The sequence below is a fragment of the Ciconia boyciana genome, chromosome 12 (assembly GCF_034638445.1).
Source record: "Ciconia boyciana chromosome 12, ASM3463844v1, whole genome shotgun sequence".
Lineage (NCBI taxonomy): Eukaryota > Metazoa > Chordata > Aves > Ciconiiformes > Ciconiidae > Ciconia > Ciconia boyciana.
The window spans coordinates 17,894,689-17,917,488 of NC_132945.1; the positions used below are offsets into that span (position 1 = coordinate 17,894,689).

At 41.3% G+C, this 22,800-nt stretch overlaps 1 protein-coding gene across 5 annotated transcripts in view; it reads left to right on the plus strand.

The window, feature by feature from the left end:
* Positions 1–311: 311 nt before the first annotated feature.
* Positions 312–22,800, plus strand: part of GRIA3 (glutamate ionotropic receptor AMPA type subunit 3) — a 154,891-nt gene continuing 132,402 nt past the window's right edge. For all 5 annotated transcript variants that reach the window (XR_012044781.1, XM_072877152.1, XM_072877153.1 and 2 more), the window contains exons 1-2: positions 312–1,233; positions 2,135–2,293. Coding sequence is in view for 4 of the 5 variants with exons in the window: in XM_072877152.1 (XP_072733253.1) it covers positions 1,143–1,233; positions 2,135–2,293 (250 nt within the window). In the remaining variant the exon portion in view is untranslated. The remainder of the gene's footprint in view (positions 1,234–2,134; positions 2,294–22,800) is intronic.

Consider the following 22,800-nt stretch of genomic DNA (forward strand, 5'->3'; position numbering starts at 1 on the left):
GAAGGACCTAATATTCCCTTGTGTGGGATAAACTCGTCCTTGTCTTTCTTCACTTCATGGCACTGTGGGCGGATGAATGCGGGAGCCCCCCCCCCTCAGCCGTTAGCACTGGAGGAGGGATGAGGAAAACTCGGGCCAGGGCAGGCGGCCCCTCTCGGAAAGTGCATCGCCCCTTCGCGCTTCTCCCTGGCTGCCCTGTGGCCTTTTCCAGCCCTCCCTCCGCCCCCCCCCACGCTCCCGCCTCCCCACCAGCCCTCTCCGCGCAGGCGGGGCCGCGGGCGCCGCGCGGGCCCTCGCCCCCGGCCGCCCCCGCACCTCGGGCGCCGTCCTCCGCCCGCCGAGGGCAGGCCCGGCGGCACCCGGCTGCCCCGCCCTCATGGGGCCTCTCGCCCCCGGCCCTGAGGCGCCTCTGCCGCCTTTCGGCCCCCGGCCCTGAGGCGCCCGCCCCGTCCGCCTCCCCCGGCCCTGCCCCGCCGCCGGGAGCGGGCAGGACCCCGGCCGCATCCCCCTCACGCCCCCCGCCCTCCTCTGCCGGCCCCGGCTCGGCTCCGCGCCCCTCCCCCGCCCGCAGCCCGGCGCACGCACCGCACTCACACACGCACTCACACACACGCCGAGGCGATGCAGCTTTAAAGGGGCCAGCTGCAGCCCGGGGGCCGGCCCACGTGAGGCCGGTGAGCTCCCTCCGACCGCAGCCCCGAGCGCTGCCGCCGCGGCCGGGAGACGCCAGCGCCGAGGCTGGGCGGGCGGGCCGAGCCGAGCGGCGGGCGGCTGCCAGCCCGCCTCACGCCAAGTTTGATCGATAACCCCCTCCCGGCCCGGGCGGAGCAGCCTCGCCGGCTCCGCTACCCACCATCTTTGGGGGAAGTCCCTGCGCTGGGGGGGGGCTGCTGGAGACGGGGGGAGAAAGGCAACCTCGCAGCCAATGAGCCCTCCCAGGCTGGGGTGAAGACAAGAGGAGAGGGATTTGGGGAAGGGAAAAAAAAAAAAAAAAAAAAGACGGGAAGAAAGGAGGGGGACCATCCTCCCCACTACCTCCGCCAGCATCGCCACCACCATTGACACTACTCCGAGTCTCCAGTTGCGCCCATGCCTGTGCCGCCAGTTTCGTTTTAGGGGCTGAACCGCAGGGGCTGAAGAAAATGGGGCAGAGCGCGCCCCGGACCCTCCTGCTGCTGCTGGCGGGGCTGCTGGGGGAGGCTCTGGCAGGGTTCCCCAACACCATCAGTATAGGTAAGCGCCCGCCGCGGCACCGCGACCCGCTCCTTCCCCCCGCCAGCCGAGGGGAAGTTGTGTGGAGGGGGAGCGGGGGGCGGCGGGGGGCGAGCCCGGGCGCCGCCGGGTAGGGGCGCGGGCGGCCGCGGCAGCTCTCGGGGCCAGCCCCGCTCCGGCTCCTGCCCGTTGTTGTGAGCGGGAGGCAGAAAGGGTGCCTGGGCTGCGCTGGCGGGCGGCTGTGAGCGGTGCCGGGCTGCTGCGCTGTCCATTCACCTCAGGAACGGCAGGAGGATTTGGTCCGTGCTCATGCGGAATCGTGCCCTGAAGCAGCGCATCCCGTGTAGCAAATAATGTGAGGGAGTAACGGCGTGAATCTGTAACGACGTGCCCCAGACCTGGAGCCGAATGAGCCCTAAGGCTGAGGGCATGCGAGTGAAACTTGGGTTTTTTCCCTGGGAGCAGCGCTCAGCTGTGCGTGTTCTCCACCAGACCGTTAAAACCGCACGTTTGCCACGCCGCTCGCCACCCGTGTCCGTAGCGAATAACTCCACAGAGACGTTATCGGGGTACTCTGGAGATAATTTAGGAGCCACGGTTCCCCAAGTTAGACTTTTTAATCTGTGTGTGGGCATCCATGTATAAGTGGCCTGGTTTTCAAGGTGCACCTGCAGCTCCCGGTGACTCCCGATTGCTCAGGGGGCACCTGGGTGTGATGTGTGGCTTTAAAAGCCTAACTTTGGGCTTGGAGTATGTATTTCATGTACGTGCTCTGTCAGAATTATGTGCTCAGCCTCAGCCTGCTCCTGCTCATTCTTTCCTGAGATGTGCAGTATGCAAATGTAACTTATTGCCACTGTTTCTCCTCGACATTCATTCTGAAATACCTTTTCCCTGTTTTCTTTTTTTTTTTCCATCCTAGGTGGACTTTTCATGAGGAACACTGTTCAGGAGCACAGTGCATTTCGATTTGCTGTGCAGTTATACAACACAAACCAAAATACCACAGAAAAGCCCTTCCATTTGAACTATCATGTAGATCACTTGGACTCTTCCAACAGTTTTTCAGTGACAAATGCTTGTAAGTAAATACGTGCTTTTTTTTAAAAAAAAAAAAAAAATGTTATCTATCCTTACATTCAGTTTCTCTCTGGTAGCCTAGAGTTCTTGTTCATACAATATAGTGCAACAAATGTGTGTACCGATATGAGGTTTAGTGGATTTGCAGCATTATATGGTTGAATAATACCTCAGGGAAAGTTCTCTCACCACTTCTTTTCACCCCTTTAGTTTTGTTTTCCAGAAAAACAACCATGTTATTTATATAGCAGCGCTGTGTAGCTGTGATCAGTGAATTGCCGCTGAAGTAACATCCCTTTTCTGTTGAGGCTACAACCTAGCCGTGTGAAACAGCATAATTTGCAAATAATACCATGTAGGGATAAAACAGAAACAGCTGTTTACAAGTGACCTTGAGGGGACAAAGCTAGAGGGGCTTACTTGCCTCCTCTGCCCTGAAATACTGGGTTGTTTTCTTACAGTGAAAGTCCTGTTAAAAGCTGAAGAGACTGTAAACTGACAAATACCGTTAGAGCTGAGGGGAGAGAAAATGGAATCAGAACGCTTAGCATTATGAGAAATAGCTCTACACAAGCAGTGCATATGTATAATTTGAGCCTTTATTAATAGAAGAAGCAAAATAGAACTTTGAGTAGTGTTAATGTGGTGTTAAAATGCGAAATGTCTTTCTGAAAGACTGGTGTGTGTTCTGCATTTAAAAAAGCATTCCTTTACCAACAGTAGTTCCTGAATATTTGTTTTACTAATGTGTTCAAATTCAGTTTTACACAGTTTTTATTGTAAACCTTTGAAAATTAATGGAGTCTTCTTGCGAGGTAGTTGCATGCACTTTGCAGTATACAGAAATATGTCTGTACATGATCTAGAGGACCTCTGAATGCAATGTACTCACTTTGTTATGAACAAGATTCCTGTTCATATACTCGCAGTATAAAATGTTCAAAGAGGAAGCATTGTACTAAAACAATGAAGCATTGGAGTACAGGAAACTAGTATTTCTTGCTTTAAAACAATTTCACGTTTCGAATATCTTATTTAATTTTTTGTTTGTTGGGGATAGGATAGTTCTTATATTCATCTCCCACGCCGTATAATCAGAAGGCTGGGCAAGTAGATATTTTATTCTTCTAGGATTTCAGGTATTTTCTGAGAAAGTTGATGGTTAGAAAATATACAATAAAGAAATATTTGGACAAATTTTGGATTGATATTCTAACATATCCCCCATGTGACTGCTTCTTGCTAGTGCAGCGTCACACTTTTTTTAAAGGGCTTTGAATTAGGACCTTTAAAACATTTTCAGGGGAGTTATTATATAATATCCGATACAAATATTTGGTAAAGTGGAAAAAATGGTAAATAAAAGCATGTCTGTACTTTGCATCTTATTTTACTAATCCTATCTAGCCTCAACAGCTCTTACAACAAACATCAGACTATTAATCCTTAATCAGTGTAATCCCTTCAAGAGGCTGTATCTCAAACATAGTTTCCTAAATATCAATTATATGGATTTAAACTAAATACATTAAAGTGCTTGGGTGATTAATTATTAATTGTTTTTTAAAAGTTCTACCAGCACTTCTTTACAGATCCCACCAAGACAAGTGAACCACACGCTTGTTCAGAGGCAGTCAATGTATTATTTAGTCAGCGTGCTTCTCATGTTCTGACATCTAATGATTTTTGTCATTGCTTAGTGAAAGCTGTGGCGATTTTAGTAAGATGAGATGGTTTTCTGTAGTATAGGGCTGCATGTTCCAACACACATATCACCAGTGTAGTAAAATTGGAAAAACTTAAATCTCTGGAGAAACCATAGACCAGAGAATACCAACCTACAGTAACCTATTTAAAAATAGATGATGTGAAAAAAGAAACAAAAGAAAGAAAATGGAAAGGTGACCTTGTCCATAGCTATGTCAACCATCTGGTAATACTGTTGGTAGGAAAAGAATACGGTGAGTCCAAGCCACCAGTCATAATAGGTCTCAGTAGCTCAAAAAAAAAGAACAGTTGCTCTTTTTGGATCTGGAAGCAATTATCTTTGAAAGTCAGAATGCTCATACATATCGGTGCATTAGGATGGACTGATAGCTCCTCACGCTACCTGGCTAACATGTAAAACATTCTGGCCGAAGTACCCTTAATCACATCCTCACTTCCCAATGGAGTGGCAGATAATTTCAGTGTGCTGCCATATCCATGAAGGAATTCTTTCCTCAACATTTTTACTTCTCTTGGAGATAAGCATAAATTGTCTCCAGTGCTGTCACACAGCCGTTTGATCAATATTTGCAATTGGCAGGGATCCATAGGAGAGAAACCTGCAGTGACTCTGACTGCCTTCACTGGAGAGGGAGACTGTGACTGACTTTGTGGTGGGATAGGTGAAGGAACTGAAGGGAAATCAGAGAAAGGAGCATGTGTAGCTTGAGCCTAGTGCCTCTACTAGTCAGTATCCATAAAATAATACTTTTCATTCTCCTTTGCTTTGATTTATATGATAGTGGCTGTAGTAAGTGTTCATGTGTGCAGGAATTGAGGGGGGCTCTGCTCAGGAAAGACTTATGTTCTTAGTGTACAGCTGCACATCCCGCTTGGTGCAATCTGGTGCATTCCAGAGGCAGGAGTAACAAATCTCTTCTGAAGTATCCTCATGAGCCAGAGATAAAAAGCCCACCTCTGGTAGGGCTGATTTGGCAATATCCCAACATGGGAACAAACTTGTTTAGAAGCAAAAGAAAATTCCTGCCCTAAGCCCCTCCCTCTCATGCCTTTTTCAATTAAATGATGCATAATCTGATTCATGTACATGTATTCCCTGCTTCAGTGCTAGCACTGAGCCCCTCTCTGTATATTTAATTTACATGCATGCATGCAGTATTCATCCGCTCTGTATTTATCTTCCCACCTATTTATTCAGCTGTATGATATCTCAACAGAGAGCAAATGCACGCACAGATGAAAAGTCCAGTGTATTTAAGGGTGAATTGAAGTTTATCAGTTGGCTCTGGGGGGATTTATTACGTCTTTTAAAGTATGCAGCTTTTTGCCATCAGAAGAAACAGAAAGGAAGAAAGTTAACTTGACCTGTGAATTAATAAAATCAAATAAAACGTGGATGTTATATTTTCTTCAAAAATGCTCATGTAGGGAGCGAGCTGGCTTTTTCAGAATAATATGAATATAACAACTCAAATGTATAAATTAATCACAGAAGCGACTTTCATGCTTTTCTTATAACCTCTGATGAAGGATGTTAGTATTAATGTTGAATTATGCGTACAGTTCTGTAGATCATATTCCCTAGAAATAACCCGCGTATGTCTTTCTGCTCTGCACTTGTAGTGCACTATACTAACACTGCTCTAGCCTCTGCAGTGTCAGCTCATTAGCACACAGATCTCATATTCCCTCTCTGCACTGTCATTGCAAAAAATTGCTGTTGTACACCTTTACAGCCAACAAATGTGCACTTGCGTTATGTACAATTTTGAAGAAATATTTAGAAAAGTAAACTCAACCTTATATGTAGTCCCCATGGAATTTCTCAAAAGAAAGCATTAGTTTTCATTAAAATCTGTTGATCATATAATGATAGAGGTGGGATGTGTATGGGTGAAAAGGGGCTGTGATTGCTGAATCTAATTAATCTACAGGCAGATTCCCTCTCTCAGCTAAACCTAACCCATCAGCTGCAAATTCTTGTCCCGTTAATTTTTCTGAGTCATTTCTCATATATCTTCTGAACCCAGAAGGCTTTTTATATTTTACCAAATGTTGATGTGTAGTGTTTTTTCCACAGGCACTTGTTCTTTAGAGAGGCCAAAAAAAAGAGGGAAGATACAATGACATGCTTACCTTAAGTTGCTAAAATCCTATAAATGATTGTATGGACACTTTCTTGAGGGGGTCTGATTTCAGACTTTTTTAGAAAATTTTTCTTTAGCATCCTTGCAGTCCTTGTGTTTAGTCTTTAAAATTCAACTTGGAAGATTTTAATGGAAAAAGTGCCTGTTTGTTGTTGTGAGAACATTGCAGAAAATGATACCACAGGGTTAGTAGCAGACAATTTTTCAAGTTTAACTGTATTACTCCCTTTCCCAAAGCACAGGTGCATATATATATATGCTCACATGCATACTCACTCGCACGTGTGCACACATGCACACACACACACTTTATCCTTAGGTGCTGCTCAGCATTTCTTTTTGCCAGTGGGCAGATAATTTGCTTCCCTTGCATCTGTGTACTCTTTGGCCAGCTGGCAAAAGACACTGATGCTGAAAGTGGTCAGTTCCCTTCTGCCAAAAGCATAAGCATGTCTTGCTGGAAGTGGTGCCAAGTTTGGGCCATGTACTGGTGTGTTTGCATGAGTAGAGACCACCGGCTAGGTGCCTCACTCTCCCGATAAGGAATGCACTGTGGTTTCTCCCAGCATTCTGTAGTAAAACACCTGGAAATGTGCTTTCTGCACAACTCTGTTCATTACAGATCCCTGAAAATGCCTTTTATGCTGTGGAACTTGTTCAAGTATTGCATGTTACTGCTGTGTGACAAAGAAAATCAGCTGGATTTAGTTTAGGGGTCAAAGCTTTTGCAATATTGGGATGGGCCAAAAGGTGAAGGATGTGTTCCAACTAAAGTTTGTTTCCACTTTGTGGCAGAGCAGATGATTTGTCATTACACTGAATGTGATCTCAGTGTTAGCGGAAGGAACCATACTGCTTTCAAGTATGTTTTACTATTTCTTAAATTAATTTTAAAATAAGCTGACTCTCCTTTCTCTCTTCCTCTGCTACATACGGAGCATTTACATACTGTTTAGATGTTAGGGTTCCATTTAACTCACGCTGTAGAGATGGAAAAAAATCTCATATGAATGGACGCTTTTTTGAGAAGCACAATGAAGACCGCCATTTACTTGTTCAGTTTCAGAAGGATTTTGTGCAGATGCAGAGATGAAATTGTTCACTTCTCCTGTATAGCACTGGGCCTGGAGGACCCATGAGACTATTGGCATGGGTTGGAGAGCTACTGACTATCTACACATTCCAATAAAATGTGAAACAGCTGTAGTTTATCTCTAGGAGGAAACGGAGGTGCCATGATGGGAAGCAAGCATGTGACAGTAGCTTTTAGCAACAACAAAAAACCACAGTTTTGTTGAAGGCTGACTCGGGAGCTTGTCCAAGAGCCACAGAAAACAGTGGGTTTCTTTCCTCTGGGTTCGCTGTGTTCAGTGTCTGCGAGGTGGGAGGCCGTCCTACTGCACGTGTAGGACTGTTATGCAAGAAGGTGTGAAATGAGGGAGCTGATGTATCTTTAATGATTCTTTATTGTCAGCATCCAGCGATTTAACATTTTTCCATTTAAAGTACACATTTTGTCATTACCAATTTTGGAATGCTAACTTTGATTTAGTTAGGCGTCCTTAAAATGTTTCAGAATGTTATTTTTAAAGCAGCAACAGTTTGGTTTCGTAGTTCAGTTTCAAACCAAGCCAAGCCCTATAATTGAAAACTCATGTTCATTTATTGTGAGAAAGATGTATATGTTGAGTTTGTATTTGGCATTTAAGTTACAGCCTAAGGTCAGTACTTTCTATGGTGCTGTAAAGTATAGATCACTGGAAGGCCATGGCCCCCTTTCTGAGAGAGCTCGTAAGGCAGCTTAAAAACTCTATTGCCGTGAGGTTTGCTATACATGGGCTTGTACCTCCATTGGAACAATGTGGCAATCTAAAAATAGAAATATAAAAATGATTGATCTAGATTAAACCAGTTTCTGTGAAACTGTGTGCTGACCACTGCAGTGAAGCAATTTCCAGATTTCATCAATGGGGATTCTTTTTCTTCTAAATGTGTATGTGTTGGGTTTCCCATCAGAAGCAGAGGCGTGCTTCCCTCCATTATATCACCTGCTTTATATTATTGTTGATCTTCAGAATATCAGATGCCCTAGAAACCTCAAACTTCAAATCATCTTGGAGTTTGTGTGCAGTCATCTGATGAAGACTCCAAAGTAGACACTCATGTTTGGCTGTTTGGAGTCATTGCGGTGTGGACACTAATAACTATCACACAGCTTCACAGTATGTGCTCTGGCCTGACTCTGTTGGGGAGTTTGGAGGTATTTCTGTAGCACCAGAAACGCAGAGTTAATTTATCAGCGCGTAGCTATGTGAAACATTCAAAGGCAGTGCGTGCCTTTTTAGTTGATCTCACCAAGATGTAATTATTCAGGGTAAAACTATCGTATATACACGGAGCAAGAGAGAAACTGGTGATAAGGTTTCTGTGTAAAGAGGAAGAGTGGATGTAGGAAGCAGTTATGTCAATGAATCCACCTAGCAGTCATTCCTGCATATTCTCCTTGTGGTGTCTGAGGCACTGGGTCTGTGTTATCATCTTAGCCGCTTCTAAAATAGCGAGTGGCAACGTGCAGCCCTCACACATACACAGCACAGGAGGCACAGAAGCCCTTATGCACAAGGATCAACCTGCAGGGACAGTGTGCTGCAAATAACTTGCCCAGGCACTTGTAAAAAGGGTGAATTGCTCTCCTAGAATTGGATAATAACCCAGGTGAGCACTCTTCTGCTGCAATGGAGCGACCTGTCTGGTCACTTGTATGTAATTATTTTGCTAAGCTATTTGCACATTTCAGATAGGCTGAAAGTTTTTTGGGTTTTGTTTTGTTTTTTTTTCAAACACAATTTACATGTTCACTTTCAGACCACTTTCAAGTTACATGATTGCATTTGGATGCTTGGTCCTGCCCTGTGTTGGGCTTGTATTTGTTGGAGTTTATTCAAATGTGATGTTTGAAATTCTGATCAAGAATTTAAAAAAAAGTGCAGGGCTGCATGGTGACTTCAGTGTCTTGAGTCCTATTTAATACAAGAACTGTCTTTAAAATGATATGCAGATATCTGGGAAATGTATATCCATTGTCTGATGGTATAGAGAGAGATTCCACGTATACTTCATTATTTTCACACCTCTTTCTCCTGCACTGATGTGTGTAATGGTGCTTGCTGATTTCATCATCAGTAGTTTTTGTCATAAGCAAACATCAAACATTTGGGCCCAGCCCATGTGGTAAAGGGACAGAACCTGGGAAATTGTGGAGCGTTCTGATGGCTCTTAGTGTGATTTGGAGTAAATAAATTTGTACTTTTGGTAGCACAGTTCTGCTCTCTCTTGTACAAGGGTAATACAATTTACCTGTATCAGACCGGTATTGCAGGGCTGTTTGCAGTGAAAAACTTGGAGAACTTCGGCTAACAGTGTGTTTTTCATTTTATTGATCACTTCTTCCACTCCCCTTCCTAAAAAAAAAAAAAAAAAAAGAAAAAACCAACCAAACAAAAAAACCCCAACCACCACCACCAAAAAACAAAAGCAAAAAAACCCGTCAAAAACCAGCCTACTCTTCATGCTTCTGAAAAATAAATTGAAATTAGCACTTACTAATTTGCTGTCCTTGCCAGAAGACGACGTACATTCCCGCTGATGGACCTGGGAGAACATGTGTCGCAACTGTACCGCAAGCCAATCTATCACTTGACAAGGGAGAAATTTTCAGCTCTTCACCTGAAATAAGCAAAGCTATTGGAAAGAAAGGAAGTTCAATATTGTAAAGTTCTTTGTCTCCTACACACCCCGGATCTTTATTATAAGTGTGGTCCACGCTTCTGCAGCACAGCATGTGCCCAATTCTTGCCTACCTGACCCACACTCAGGCTGCTTATTTGAGTGGTGGGAGAAAGAACCATCTTTACTAGAAGCGGTGTTGCCTGTTGATTTCTCCCAGGGAGGTCTGTAGAACGTGCTGTAATCAGTATCTCACAGCTGCCAGCTTTTCCAAGAGATGTGCGGCAGTGCATTTCAGGGACTGGTGCCTTCCATGATTTCTTTGTCTGATTTCCATTTCCGAGATCTTAGTCTGAGATAGGTGCTGCAACCCACTTAGTGAACATGGATCAGGTCTTGTGAATCACAGGATTGCTGCATCATGACGCACATCTTGATTGGTCTTTGTACCCTGCTGTGTATGCTAAATTCCTTAAAACTTTTTGGTGATTGTCATTGTTAGTGGTTTTCTTCTGAGGGGGAGGTGCAGGGGGAGAGATGGCTTGGGGAGAAATGGTAATTGATAATTTTCTTCAGGTGATTAACTTTCCATAGCCTCTCTACAGCAGAATATGGTAAGACATTGGTTTTTACTGATTACAGGGGTTTTGTTGTCTTAGGCTTTATCACTTGTGTCACCAAGTTTGGATTCTAATGAAGTCTGATAGTCGGAAAACTCAAGTTCATGTGCATTCTTTTTTTCCACCAGTTAGATGAGAGCTAATTAGTGTCCATTGATTTGCAAAGGACTGACCCAGGGTCTAACCCTGCATTGAATTGAAACTGTTAGAGGGATCTAAATTGTCTAGCAAGTTTAATGTACTCGACCATCTTTCTCCAAAGTGTTTGTGCAGCAGTCAGGTAGCATCTCCAGAGTGGCTTCGCTACCATCGTGGAGTATGTCAAATGGAGTTGGACCTAAGGAAATGCTGAATGACTGAGCAGTCAGCATAATATCTGCTATCCTACTTTGAATTTCCTTTTCAAAACATTGCTTTTTGTGCCTATTTACTTATGACTTCTGGATGAATATAAAATAATACTAAAGAGAAAAAATTTACATGGTCGTCCTATGCCAGCTAATCCTATTTCTTTCCTATTTTAGCCATGTCAGCAGAGTGATTCTCATGACTAACAGTAGTTTTCATATATTTATATTGAATGCCTCGGCTAACTCAGACCGAGTTCCTCCATGGAACCATTATCTCACTGCTATTCTGTGCATCCGAGAAATGGACTGTATGTCCCAGAACATCATGCTGCATGACTTCAAAAACACATATGATTGGGAATGATGGGAGCTGTGTGACTTGCTAATCTTTCATTTCAGATGTAGTTCCAGAAAAGTTTTAAAGATCAGATTCGGATCAACCAGAAAATTAGAGAATTAAAAATAAAAGCTTTTTAAATAGTTTCAGACTTCAAAAAATTGACTCTGTTTCAGGTGAAGCCAAATGTTTTGTTTTGGAAATTATGATTTCTGGGTTTTGTACTTTTTTTTTTTTGACTGAAACAATTTGGTGAAGCCTGTCCAAGTTAGCAAGATGTTTCTGCAGACATGAATCTGCCTTTTTCAATGTAAAAGCACCTGTTCTGTCCAATTTTTATAATGACATATGGATGATGAATGTGAAAAAAAAAAATTGTGTGCGTTTTGGAAGAAGCTGTCTGCATTTTTCAGGGTATATAGTTCAAGCTGCTTGTGATGGATTTTATGGATAGACAATTTTTGTCAGTTAAAGTATGTATAGCGTGTCTTCCCACACCATCTACAGGCAACTTACTTTATTACCTGGAGAGGCAGTGAGATAAGCCCAAAATTGATCAAAGTAAGACCAGTTAACCCTCCTGAAGTTTTCCGCTACTAAAGTTTGGTGCTCCAGGTGCAGATGTTGCCTCCTTTAAAGCATGAATCAGTATAGCTTTACTACATGCAGAACGTAGTAAATGTAGTGATGGTTTCTACAATCACAATGTCCTGTTTCAAAGGTGTGCATTCATATGCATCAGATGTGCTTTACTGCCACTTGTTTTGTGCTAAATAACACAAAAAGAAATTGCAAGCAGTGATACATAGTTGTGCGTATCTGCAATGACCACTGGTACCTAAATGTTTTAGTGCTTCATTGTTCTACCCTAACAGAAAGAAAAAACAGCCTCTTTGTATCCCATTAGATAAATACGGGCAGTCAAGATGCATAATGGAGTCTTCCTCTGATCTGATTTACACCAGGGTAAATTTGGAGTAGCTCTGCAGGAGTTTGAAGGAGTGAAGCCAGTAAAGGGTTAAAACCAGCGGTCCTTCATGGGGTATTCCTGGCTTTAAGCCTCTGGGTAAGTGGGGGATATGGGTCCAGGGCAGCCAATGGATTCTTCAAGGGAGACTCGGAGCATCTTAATCAGTAGCGCACCTCTCCTCCAGCACTACCCAGGTTGTCCAGGCTCTTGACTTCAACAACTAACTGAATAACCCCTTGTGTAGCGTCGCATGTATTTCCTCTTGGAACTTTGGGAAATTTAACAAAATGTTCACGTTCAGCAGTAATAAGTGTCCCTTTATAAATGATGCTGGGTATCTTAGAAGTATCTATAATAGACTGTGTAGAGCAGAATCTGCCAAGGAAAGATTTTGTTTTTCAATTGAAACAAAATAGTGTAAATCAAATAGTCTCCAGTGGAAAGTGCTGACCTTGCTTTTAGCAGGAGTCACTTATACAATCTCTACTTTCAGATTTTCATTTTTCTTTTTTTCCTTTCCCCTCATATATGTATTTTTATAGCTGTGAACCTTTCACTACTTTTTTCTCTCTCTCTGCATCAGTTTATGGATTTTGCAATTCTTGTATGAATAGAGGCTGTGTGACACTAAAAACCATAGACTCTGCTGTGAAATTTAACTCATTGTGTCTCTTAGGTGCTTGCCTGAATAGAGATAGTCCTGATTGAAAAACATAGCATCTTTTTCTGAGTCTCTCTAGAGGTAATTCAAGAACAGATCTCTGGCAAAACAGGGTCTTTTGGCTGAAGCATAAAGCTAACATTTTAACCTATTTTCATCTGCAAAAACACCCTGTTATTTTTCGTGAATAGTGAACCTATTGTGGGTAGTGATGCTGGTAACTCCTGCATCCTGGTCAGGTTCCAGCTTGGATCATTATCAACATAAATCAGTTATTCTCCTGGAAGCATTATTCAGATAAATTATCTGCACTTCCTGTCTTAAATTCTTATTGTGTTGTTCTGCAGTGCTAGCCCCTGTTTCACATAAGATGCATTTGAGACTTGAGTTGAGGCAATTGCTGCATACGCTGGAGGATACAATTTGATATTAAAGTATATTTTCCTTGCGGGCTTTTCTGAAAAAAATTTATGCTTCCTTGGTAATGTCTGGAGAGTCCCTGTGTTAATAAGAATTGTTTTGTTAATTGATTCCAGAATCTGCTGCTCTGGAATAGTCTGCCTTAATCAGGATCTTCACATGAATTTAAAAATGGCATCTTTCTGGACAAAATTGCAAGCAGGATTAATATGATTCCTCCTTTCTACTATGTGGTCTCTAAAAATGCTTATATCAGCCCTGTGCATTTCTTGTGTATGCTGGGTTGGATTCAATCTATTGCAACATTCTCTGTAAAGAGATTAAAATCTTCTTGGAAATAACTTAATCAAAATTGATTATTAATTGTGTTTTCAAGAAGCCTGGGTGAAGCTATGTGTGAAATATTAATCTATCATTTCAGGTGCTCAGAAATTCAGCTGTGTAATTCAGTGTATGTGGAGTACACTTGCAAAAAGTATCGGAAAGCTCCAAAGACAGGAGACCTCCTTCTGCAAAATGGGTGTGGGAAGGGCAATAGCAGTTTAAGATTCTCCCCTGCTATCCTGCCTGCCTCATTCCTGGATAAAAGATGCTATGGAAGTGTAAAGCATTAAGATCAAACCTCCTGGATAATCAGGACTGTGAGTTTGTTCTGCATGACAGAGAAGGGCCTGCAGTTCAGACGCTGCTGACTGCCTTCCTCGCTGAGCCTGCCAGCAAAAGGGTCAATTAGTGCCAACTGCAGGAGTGCAGCTCCGTTACAAAGGCCTGCGTCCACTTAGAACTGTTCATTTAAGCTCTTATTATGGACTTCAGGTTAATAGCAGTGTACACTGCTACCTAGTCATTTACCTGAAACTGAGAGACTTTATTTTACCAGTTTAGCCGTCCTCCTACCCAGTTTGTTTGGGGTGGTGTTTTTGTGACTGAGTCCAACTTTAAATCTCTGAGAGGCGTATCATGTTGTGCTGTGATGATTACAGTTCAAGTGTGTAGAGATTTATTGCCAATATAGAATAAAAAATAGTAACTTTAAATTATTGATGATCAAAGCAATGAAGATCTGCAGCTTGATAAATTCACCCATTCTTAAAAGCTGGCTTTTCTCTATGAATGTCCTGCAGACTATTTTACTTTCACAATATAATCAAGGCTTTCATTTTAAAACAGCCAATGACTTTCTGTTTGCAAAGGCAACTTCCACAGTACAGCCTGTCTCACTTCTCAGAGGTGTAGAGGCACCAATTGGGTTGTGAGCTTCCCCTTTTTGTCCACTGGAAAGCGAGTGTTCCCTTTCTGAAGAAGTTGGTGCCATTGATCTTTTTGCTGTTGACCATTATGCTAGAAACATTCCACTGAAATACTTTCTTGGTGTGGCTGGGCGTGCTGATTGTCCTTCATATTATACTAGCAATAAGCTTCTAAACTGGATAATGCTACAACTCGAAGATTATTTTAATTGCCAGGATATAAATTTTCTGAGCAACAGGCTTTAAGACTGAAAAGTGATTGTTTATGGCTATAGAAGGAACAATGTGACTTTTTAAACTTGGTCCAGCAGCGTTTTGGACCGCTTGGTCCATACATCCTTGGTTACCTGGATGTATGCACATATGCTGTTGCTTCCTGCTCAGTAGTCTATTCAGAGGGCTTGGGCATTTCTGCAGAGTTCCTTTGGAGCATTACACTCTGTGTGAAGGAGCTGAGGTGATGCCTTTGCCTCCCATTCATGGTATCCACAAGACAGAAAAAGAAACTGCTGCAGTCCGGCGGTGTATTGAGCTCTCTGCAGTGAAGCCTCATGGCAGCACAAACCCTGCCTGGAAGCAGATGAGTGCCAGCCTCTAGGTCCTTGAGAGAACTGGTCATTCCTTTGTTTTCCCTAGAGCACACACCAGGCATCTTGTGGTTCCTAACCGGTGAAATAGGGTAGAAAACCTAATAATAATTCCCAATAGTCAGGAGATTTTCCTGCAGGAGCAGGAGGTATGTTCAGAGCCTCAGGGCCGGTGACCCACGGATCTGCAGGCTCGCAGGTTGGGCAGCAGTGGTGTGCTGTGCTAGCCCACAGCCCAGCAAGGCTGCCAGGGAGAGAGAGTCACTTCAACCACAGCAATTGGATCTTTTTTCACTTCAGGGCTTTGGAAGTTTTCTTTGGGATCTGTACTCCACAGAGATGTGTTTTTTCCCTTTAGTCAGCTGTCTTTATTCCTTTTCCTCTGTTCTTGCCTTGCTTTGATAGATAGGAGCAGATAGACCATAATTTAAAAAAGAGCTATTTCACTTCCCAGAGACAGCGAACAGGCCTGTGAATGGCGCCTTCTGTTCCCCGTCTGCCTGGGTTCACCTCGCACCCATCAGCCTCTCATTCACGTTGAGCTGTTAGGTTTGTTTCACTCTCAAAAACTCTTTTGAGAGTGGGCAAGTTTCACACTGAAGTAGTTAAAAATCCCAAACTTGATCATACTTCCTCAGAAGTGACATTAGTTATTCCCAGGGTAGATTTACTCAGATCACTGGCGCTTTCTCTGAATCCGGTTTGACTTTTGAGATGGTTACAAATCCTTGAGGTGGTGTGAGTTTCCTGCAGAGCTGGAGCTGCTGTAACACTGGAAGGATCCTGGTGCTTTCGGTTGAGCCAGTATGTAAATACAGTAACTGGGTGAATGAAAAACCAACAGTATAATTTTTCAGCATTTCTTTAGTTTCTTGAAGCCTGCCATGCCTTTTGCACTGATACGAGACTTCTGCAGCTCCCAGTGATGAACCCCCTAAAACAAATGACTGAGATTAGTATTATTTATAGATAACCACAGAGATCATTCATTCCTCTCAAGCTGTTTATTTTTGGGCAGCCCAGTGAAACTGATGAAATTGCCAGTTGTCTGAAATGCTACTGCCAGTTGTTTGAATGAACGGTATTGATTATAGTTACAGGACTATTCATCTCATACTGGCACGCATACAATACATGTATTATAAAAATGTTGTCTCTGTTGACAGCTGGGTTATGAAATGATACACTGAATTATATGTCCTTATAGGCAGTGTATACATAGACTTTTCTTAATCCTAATTCAAGAGTATTAAAAGTTACTTGAAGGAATACAGAATGGAGTGTCAGACTCTGAAGAGTATTATAGTACCTTCGTTAGAAACAGCCAGTTAACAAATTTGTGTTGAAATGAGCTGACACGATGAAACCCCAATGCGTGCTAACTGGTCTAAACAATCTTTTGCTGTGGAGGTGGAGAAAATTTTATTTTATTAAATGAGTAAAGGATTTCTTAGAAGAGGCAGATACCATTTAAATCTCCTCTATTACTGCAGTTTTGTTTTAAAATCAAAGAAAACCTTGAGGCAAGCCCTGTTTGCAGTGCATACAGTAGCAGTCTTCTGGCTTCACAGCAAATACCTTCATCTTTCTGATTTTTTTTATTAAAAAAAAAAAAAATGCAGTGATCGTGTTCATCTACACTTACCCTCAAAAGTTTTCCATCCTTCATTCTGTCGCTTACTTAATGGTGTGTATCCCAGTTGCCTGGGTTGCTCCATCACATCGCCTTTTGCTGTGGGATTCACTGGAGAGAAGCTCAGCAGATGGCCTTTTGGCTGCAGTTTCTGTCCCTTCACTGGAACAATCTGTTGTTCTAACTCAAAATGGGTTAGAACAAACCCCAAAAGTTGAAATGAAAGCACCTCTTGCGTTTTAGAGGATGTGGTCTTTCATTGATGCATTGCTGTATATTTGAAGGATTCATATTTTGAAAAACTATGATCGTTAAATAAAGATTAGGTAGATTTTTAAGTACTGTGCTTGAAAATTTCCATTGTCTTGCTCTAGTCATGAACGATCAAAAATAGATTAAAGTGCTCAGAGCATTTTTTCTTAAGTTTTACTAATGCTTACTTGATTATATCTGAGATAACACCATTGTCTCCAGTAGCTTCCCTGAGAGCAGACTTGCTGCATATTTACCTGAACTAATTTGTACATTGAACATAACTTCAATGGTACGCAGTGGTGACGGATGTAACTGTAGAATGCTTGGGTGTGTTTTAATGTATATTTGCAATTGTAGCAAATTTATTAAATAACTGCATTTAAGGTTTCATAAAATACATAAGTCCAGATCACAGCTGGAGTAGTGAATGCCACTTACCATGCCTGATGTAAGTGGATGGAAGCAGATTTATATCACCATGATTCTTAAAATGGTATTTAACAGTTCTTTTTGGCAGTATAGTGGATAGAAATCTTTACAAATTCGTCTATTCTCCAGTTGCCAAAGGATCATATTCTTCTTCAGCTTGTGTTACCTATGATAGTTTTCAAATGGAATATTTTTGTCATAATTTCAATTTTTCACGGCATAAACTATCAATTTCCTGAATAGCAAAATAATTTTTTTCTCTTGTTCTTTCTTTTTCTTCATAGTCTGAGATTTTTCTTTACCAATAAGTAATACATTCGTAACCATGAAAAGGCTTCATTTGAGCATCTCTTGTCATTGATTTTTCAGATCCTAGCAAGCCACTTTTTATCTGTCTGCTTCCTTCTGCTCAACACTTCTGCTTTCTTTTCCTTTGTATCAGTCTCTGCAATGAAGCTGTTGTAATACAACCCCATTAATTGATGGTGTTTCATTTTTAAATTCTTTCTCCAAAAAATTTAATCTCCTGTTATGAGATGGGTTATTTACATGCTCATCCTCTATAAAAGCGGATGAGTTAGCAGAATAAATATCCTACGCGTTTATGGGAGAATAGACACCCCCACCCCCATGCTGTCAGCACAGAGAGAGATGGATTCTGTTGATAACTTGTGCGGTGCAGTGGCTGACAAGATACAGTAGCAAGGATAAAACACTAGCTATCCCACTTGGCAAAATTTAGGGGTCTCTTCAGCTGTGAATGGCTCTGCTTAATTGTTACCAAAGCCTCCCCTGCTGAAATGATGCATCAGAGCAGCACAGGCTGAACAGTTGTGATGGCTGAACTTGCTCCTGCTGCTCATGAGCCAGATATACTGTAAATGCAAACAGTAGGTGCTCCCCTTATCTCTAATTAAAGCATGGATGCAAGTTTGACTATTCAGCTGCAGTACCAAGTTACTCAAAAAGCTAACTCAGGAGTTGAAAAGCAGGTATTTTTGCTTGATACATACTCTCAACACCTTTGCTGGTTCCTCAGCAGAAAGGACAGCTTGAGGGTGGAATAAAAGTACAGTGGTGAATCTCTCTCTCTCTCTTTTTTTTTTTTTTTAAAATTACAGAAAACTGTGATATTTTCTACTGTTCACTTCAGAGTAAAGAGGAAAATTTCCTGGGAATCCTAAGGAAAGGTGGCCTTCCCTAAGCGGTATATTCTCATTCTTCTGTGGAGCTGCAATATGACGATTCTGTCCTGCTTGTCTTTTAAAGATACAAGATCAATTATGATAATAAGGATTGCATGTGATGGTTATCTGGATTCTTGAGAAAACAATGGCAGAGGAGGAAATAGGGAAGGGCAGTATTGTCATTTGAGAGGATGCTTGTATATAGCTTGTAGCTAAAAGTCTTTATGTATGATATTTTTCAATATTCTGTGCACTTCTCCATAAAGACATTAACAGCTTGTTGGAGAACTCAGATGTTGAAATTGGACACTCTAATGTCCAAACTTGCCTTTCAACACTCTGTTTAGCAGTATAAAATGCTGGGTGGATATTCTAATTCAGGCCCCTACTTTGTTCTTCGTTAGTACCAATATCCATTGCAAGTGCCAATGTGCCAGTTTGTAGTCTCCACCATGATCTTCCATTAGATGTCAGTCAAATCTCTGCTTCTGGATGGTTTTTTGTCTTTCAAGAGAGTGAGAACATGTGGGCTTGCTTAGCTTAAATAACTGGTTATTTTTCAGATCTAGTTAATCACAAGCCCAAGTTCTTCACCTGAACAATCTTTCCAGGGTCGTCTATTCAAGTAACTTTTTCTAATCTTAGGCAACAATTTAACTTTTTAAACACAGAAACACGGATTATGTGGTTTTAGAGGAAGAACCCTTACCTTCTAAATCATGTTTCCTCTCGTGGTTGATTTTCCTTATTTTTAAAAAGTCTTGATTTATTTTTTTTTTTCTTTCGGATCAAACTTGTTTTTATTCTTTTCCACTGCAATTGCATCATGGATTAAATGCACATCTCCTGTTTGGGCAGACAACATCTGCTTATATCAAGGACAAAAATTTTAAAATTGTATGTATAGCAGCATCATTGTGTAATATTACTGTAAACAGTAAAGTTTCTTAATAAGCTACACAACAATATGATTGCTTGATTCCTGAGAAGAGTCTCACAAAGGTGAGTTAAGTTTTACGGGGTGAGATGAATTTCTCACTTGCTCCCCCTGGTCTCCCAAAACTGATATTCAGAAATAAATCTTTTAGGAGAAGAATTTAATTATCTTGCATTTCCTGCATCGTTGGCGCTAATTAACTGACTGCGCTTTGGGTTCTCTCCCTCATTTGGGAAGTTTGAATGGACTCTGTAGATACAACGGTTTTAGAAAGAGACTTCAGAATGCGGCTTGTCAGAAGACTACAGCTCTGTACAGCGTGATTAGTTTCACTTATTGGCTTGACCCAGCACATTATTCTGCTTAGCTGAAGTCATGAAAATCCCAGATACTGTACTTATTTACATTTGTTTGAACTGTCCTTTTGGTAAAAGAAAATATTTTTATTGTGACAGTTTGATGGTTTCTCTTTATTCCCTAGTAATATACTCCATGTTATGTTTTTATTCCAAGTTAATTGTGTGATAGCAGGATATTTTTTATTTGAGGATAGTTTTGGGGGCTGGGAGGGAGGAAGGAGAGAATCAAGTAAGTGAAGGGACGCCACAGCTTATCAAAGGATCCAGAGCCAAGAGAGTTAAATTGAGCTTCTTTCTAAGATGTGAAATTGCTTGAAAGTACTCCCTTCTAGGACACAACCTTGGTGTGTTTGCTGGTGCTGTTTTGAAAGATTTTCAATTATTGTATCATGGGTAGGTTTTATGGAAGGGAAGTTTTCTTTCTGAAGAACAGAAATTAAATCATACTTCTTTTGGAACTAATGTGTAGTGTGTATCCATATATTCATGGATACTGAATTATCCTGTTTCTGTTAATCTCTTTCTGTTCCCGTAGTCCCTCAACAAAATAAGAGGACAGTTTTGGACTATTTTGATTCCTCCAGAGTAAAGAGGAGGCTCCTATCAGCTGGCCACCATCTGAATCCATGTAAAACCCGAGAAATTTGATGGGATGAAAGATTTTTATTGAACATAGATTAAAACAATATAAAATCCCAAAGGTTCTGTGCTTAGAGACACTGTGAATTTATGGATTACATATACTCTGTGTAAAATTGTCTTTCCTGCTGTCCTTACTCATAGCACCAACATGACTGTCATTGGAATAAACCAGAGGGAAAAAACATTTCTTTTTTTTCCTCATTTATTTTTGCAAGTAGCAGCAATTTCTGGCTTGTTGCAGGATCACATCCCTGTGTTAGTCCCATCATTTTCTGTCTTCATTTTTTATACAGTAGCAAGAAAAAGAGGATGAACTGTATGTAAAAGTATGCTGTTAAATCCATAAAAAATTTTTGAGAGCTGGGCTGAGTACAGGCCCTGAAACTGCCCTGAAAATCGTATTTAAAAACTGACTTTGTATCCAGCTGAGGATGGTGCAAATACGTAGAAGAGGATGAGAAAAAGAAGCTGGGATAACAGAAATTTACTACTTGAACAATGAAAAATAAACTGTTCCAATACAGTAACTCAAATCCTGGTTGCTTTCCTTGATAGGATGGCTTCAATAGGATTTAATTTAGGACTAGTTGCACTAACCTATGGAAAAATTGAGAGCCAGGAAGGGGTGTTTTTGTTTGTTTTTAAATTATTTTGATGGTTACAAAATAATCTGGGAATTTTCAGTTCATGGAGTTTGTCATTTGGTTTGTTTGGTGTGGTTTCTGTAGGTCTCAAGACTTCTTGAAATATTGGACTGACAGTGCTTACCTAAAGCTAGTGACAGCCAAACTGCGCTTGCATTTCTGGCATGTTTTTGCAGACTTTTCTTGGTTTAGTGGAAAACTGTAAAGGTCAGTAGCTTGCTATATGTCCATACAGTAACTTCAGGGTTCAGAACCATGCTCCTAACCAGAAAGGGTGTTACAAGTGTATTACTCTAATGAGAAAGATTAGAAACAAATCAGAATATTTTTAAATGTTTCACATTTACTTACTGCAGATTCAGCTGTGAGTTTAGCCCCAGAGGCAAAGAACAGCATAATAGAGGGACTTGAATGCCTGTTTTTCTTTTATAGGTGATCTCTGTAGAACAGGGGGTAAGAAATATAGTCTGGGCTTTTTTGGGAGGCTTGCAAGAGCTGATGAATTCATCAGTCCTTTTTATGCAGCTCTACTGGAGGATTTAAATCTTCATGTCTTCAATTTATTAAATTATTATGAGAGAGTCATTCTATTGTTATCAAATTCATTTTTCTTATGCAAGTTTCTATGCTATTTTTGTTATAGAAAGGTATTGTCTCACTGATAACATTGCCAGTGGGAAGGAGGGCTTGGACTGGCTCATGTAAATGGAAAATATACGGAGAAAATCAGAGTATAAAGAAGTCGTCTGTGCCTGTAACTGACATTTCTTGGAAAATGAGGTCTCTTACGCCTTCTATTGTAGAATGGAGAGGCACTTCACTTAGCCCATTAATCTATCTGAAAAGCTTTACTACCTGAGTTCACCAAATAAATCTATTCCAAGGCCTACAAAATGTTCAAGTCCAAAAATAATCTGTTGATGAGCCGCTTTGAAAAGTTTGACACTGTCAGGGAGTCTGTTTGAAAATCAGACTAGGAAAACAGTAACAATGTTCAGTAACAATAGTCTAGCATTAGCTCCATACGATGTATTAGTTTAAATACATAAAAAGACAAATTACCACAGTCCTTTCTGTTGTCTGCTATTTTGATAGGCAGTATAGAATTACATAAGAGAGACGTGTGTGTGTGTGTGTGTAGAGAGGAAGATTTCCTGTTTTGGAACCTAAGTTTGTGATGAGCTGCTTTTTGCTGAATGACGTGAATGCTTTCCATGATGACTATTGCACTGTTTTTAACAAAAGAAAAATATTTATTTTAAATTTAAACTGAAATTGTCTCTGACATATGCAAGTTAAAATTCAGAGTCATTAATCTGTAAAACCTGGAAGATATTGTGAATTAATTTATAAGAAATTAGTAAAGCAGAAATTTAATACGTTTATATTTGGTAGGACACAAGTACATTTAAAGTAAGGCTTTAGTTACAATCTCTAACTGGAGTCACATATCAGGTTCTATTCTGTTGTGCATAGCAAGCTGATTTTTTTCAAAGCTTATTTGAAAGGGAGCTGAAAAATTAATCAAGTTCATTGAGTTCATGAAACAGTTCCTCCCATGGTTACGTCTGTGCCTGCTGTGAATAAGGGCTTCCCTACCTACAGAGCCTAGTCGTGTCATCCAGA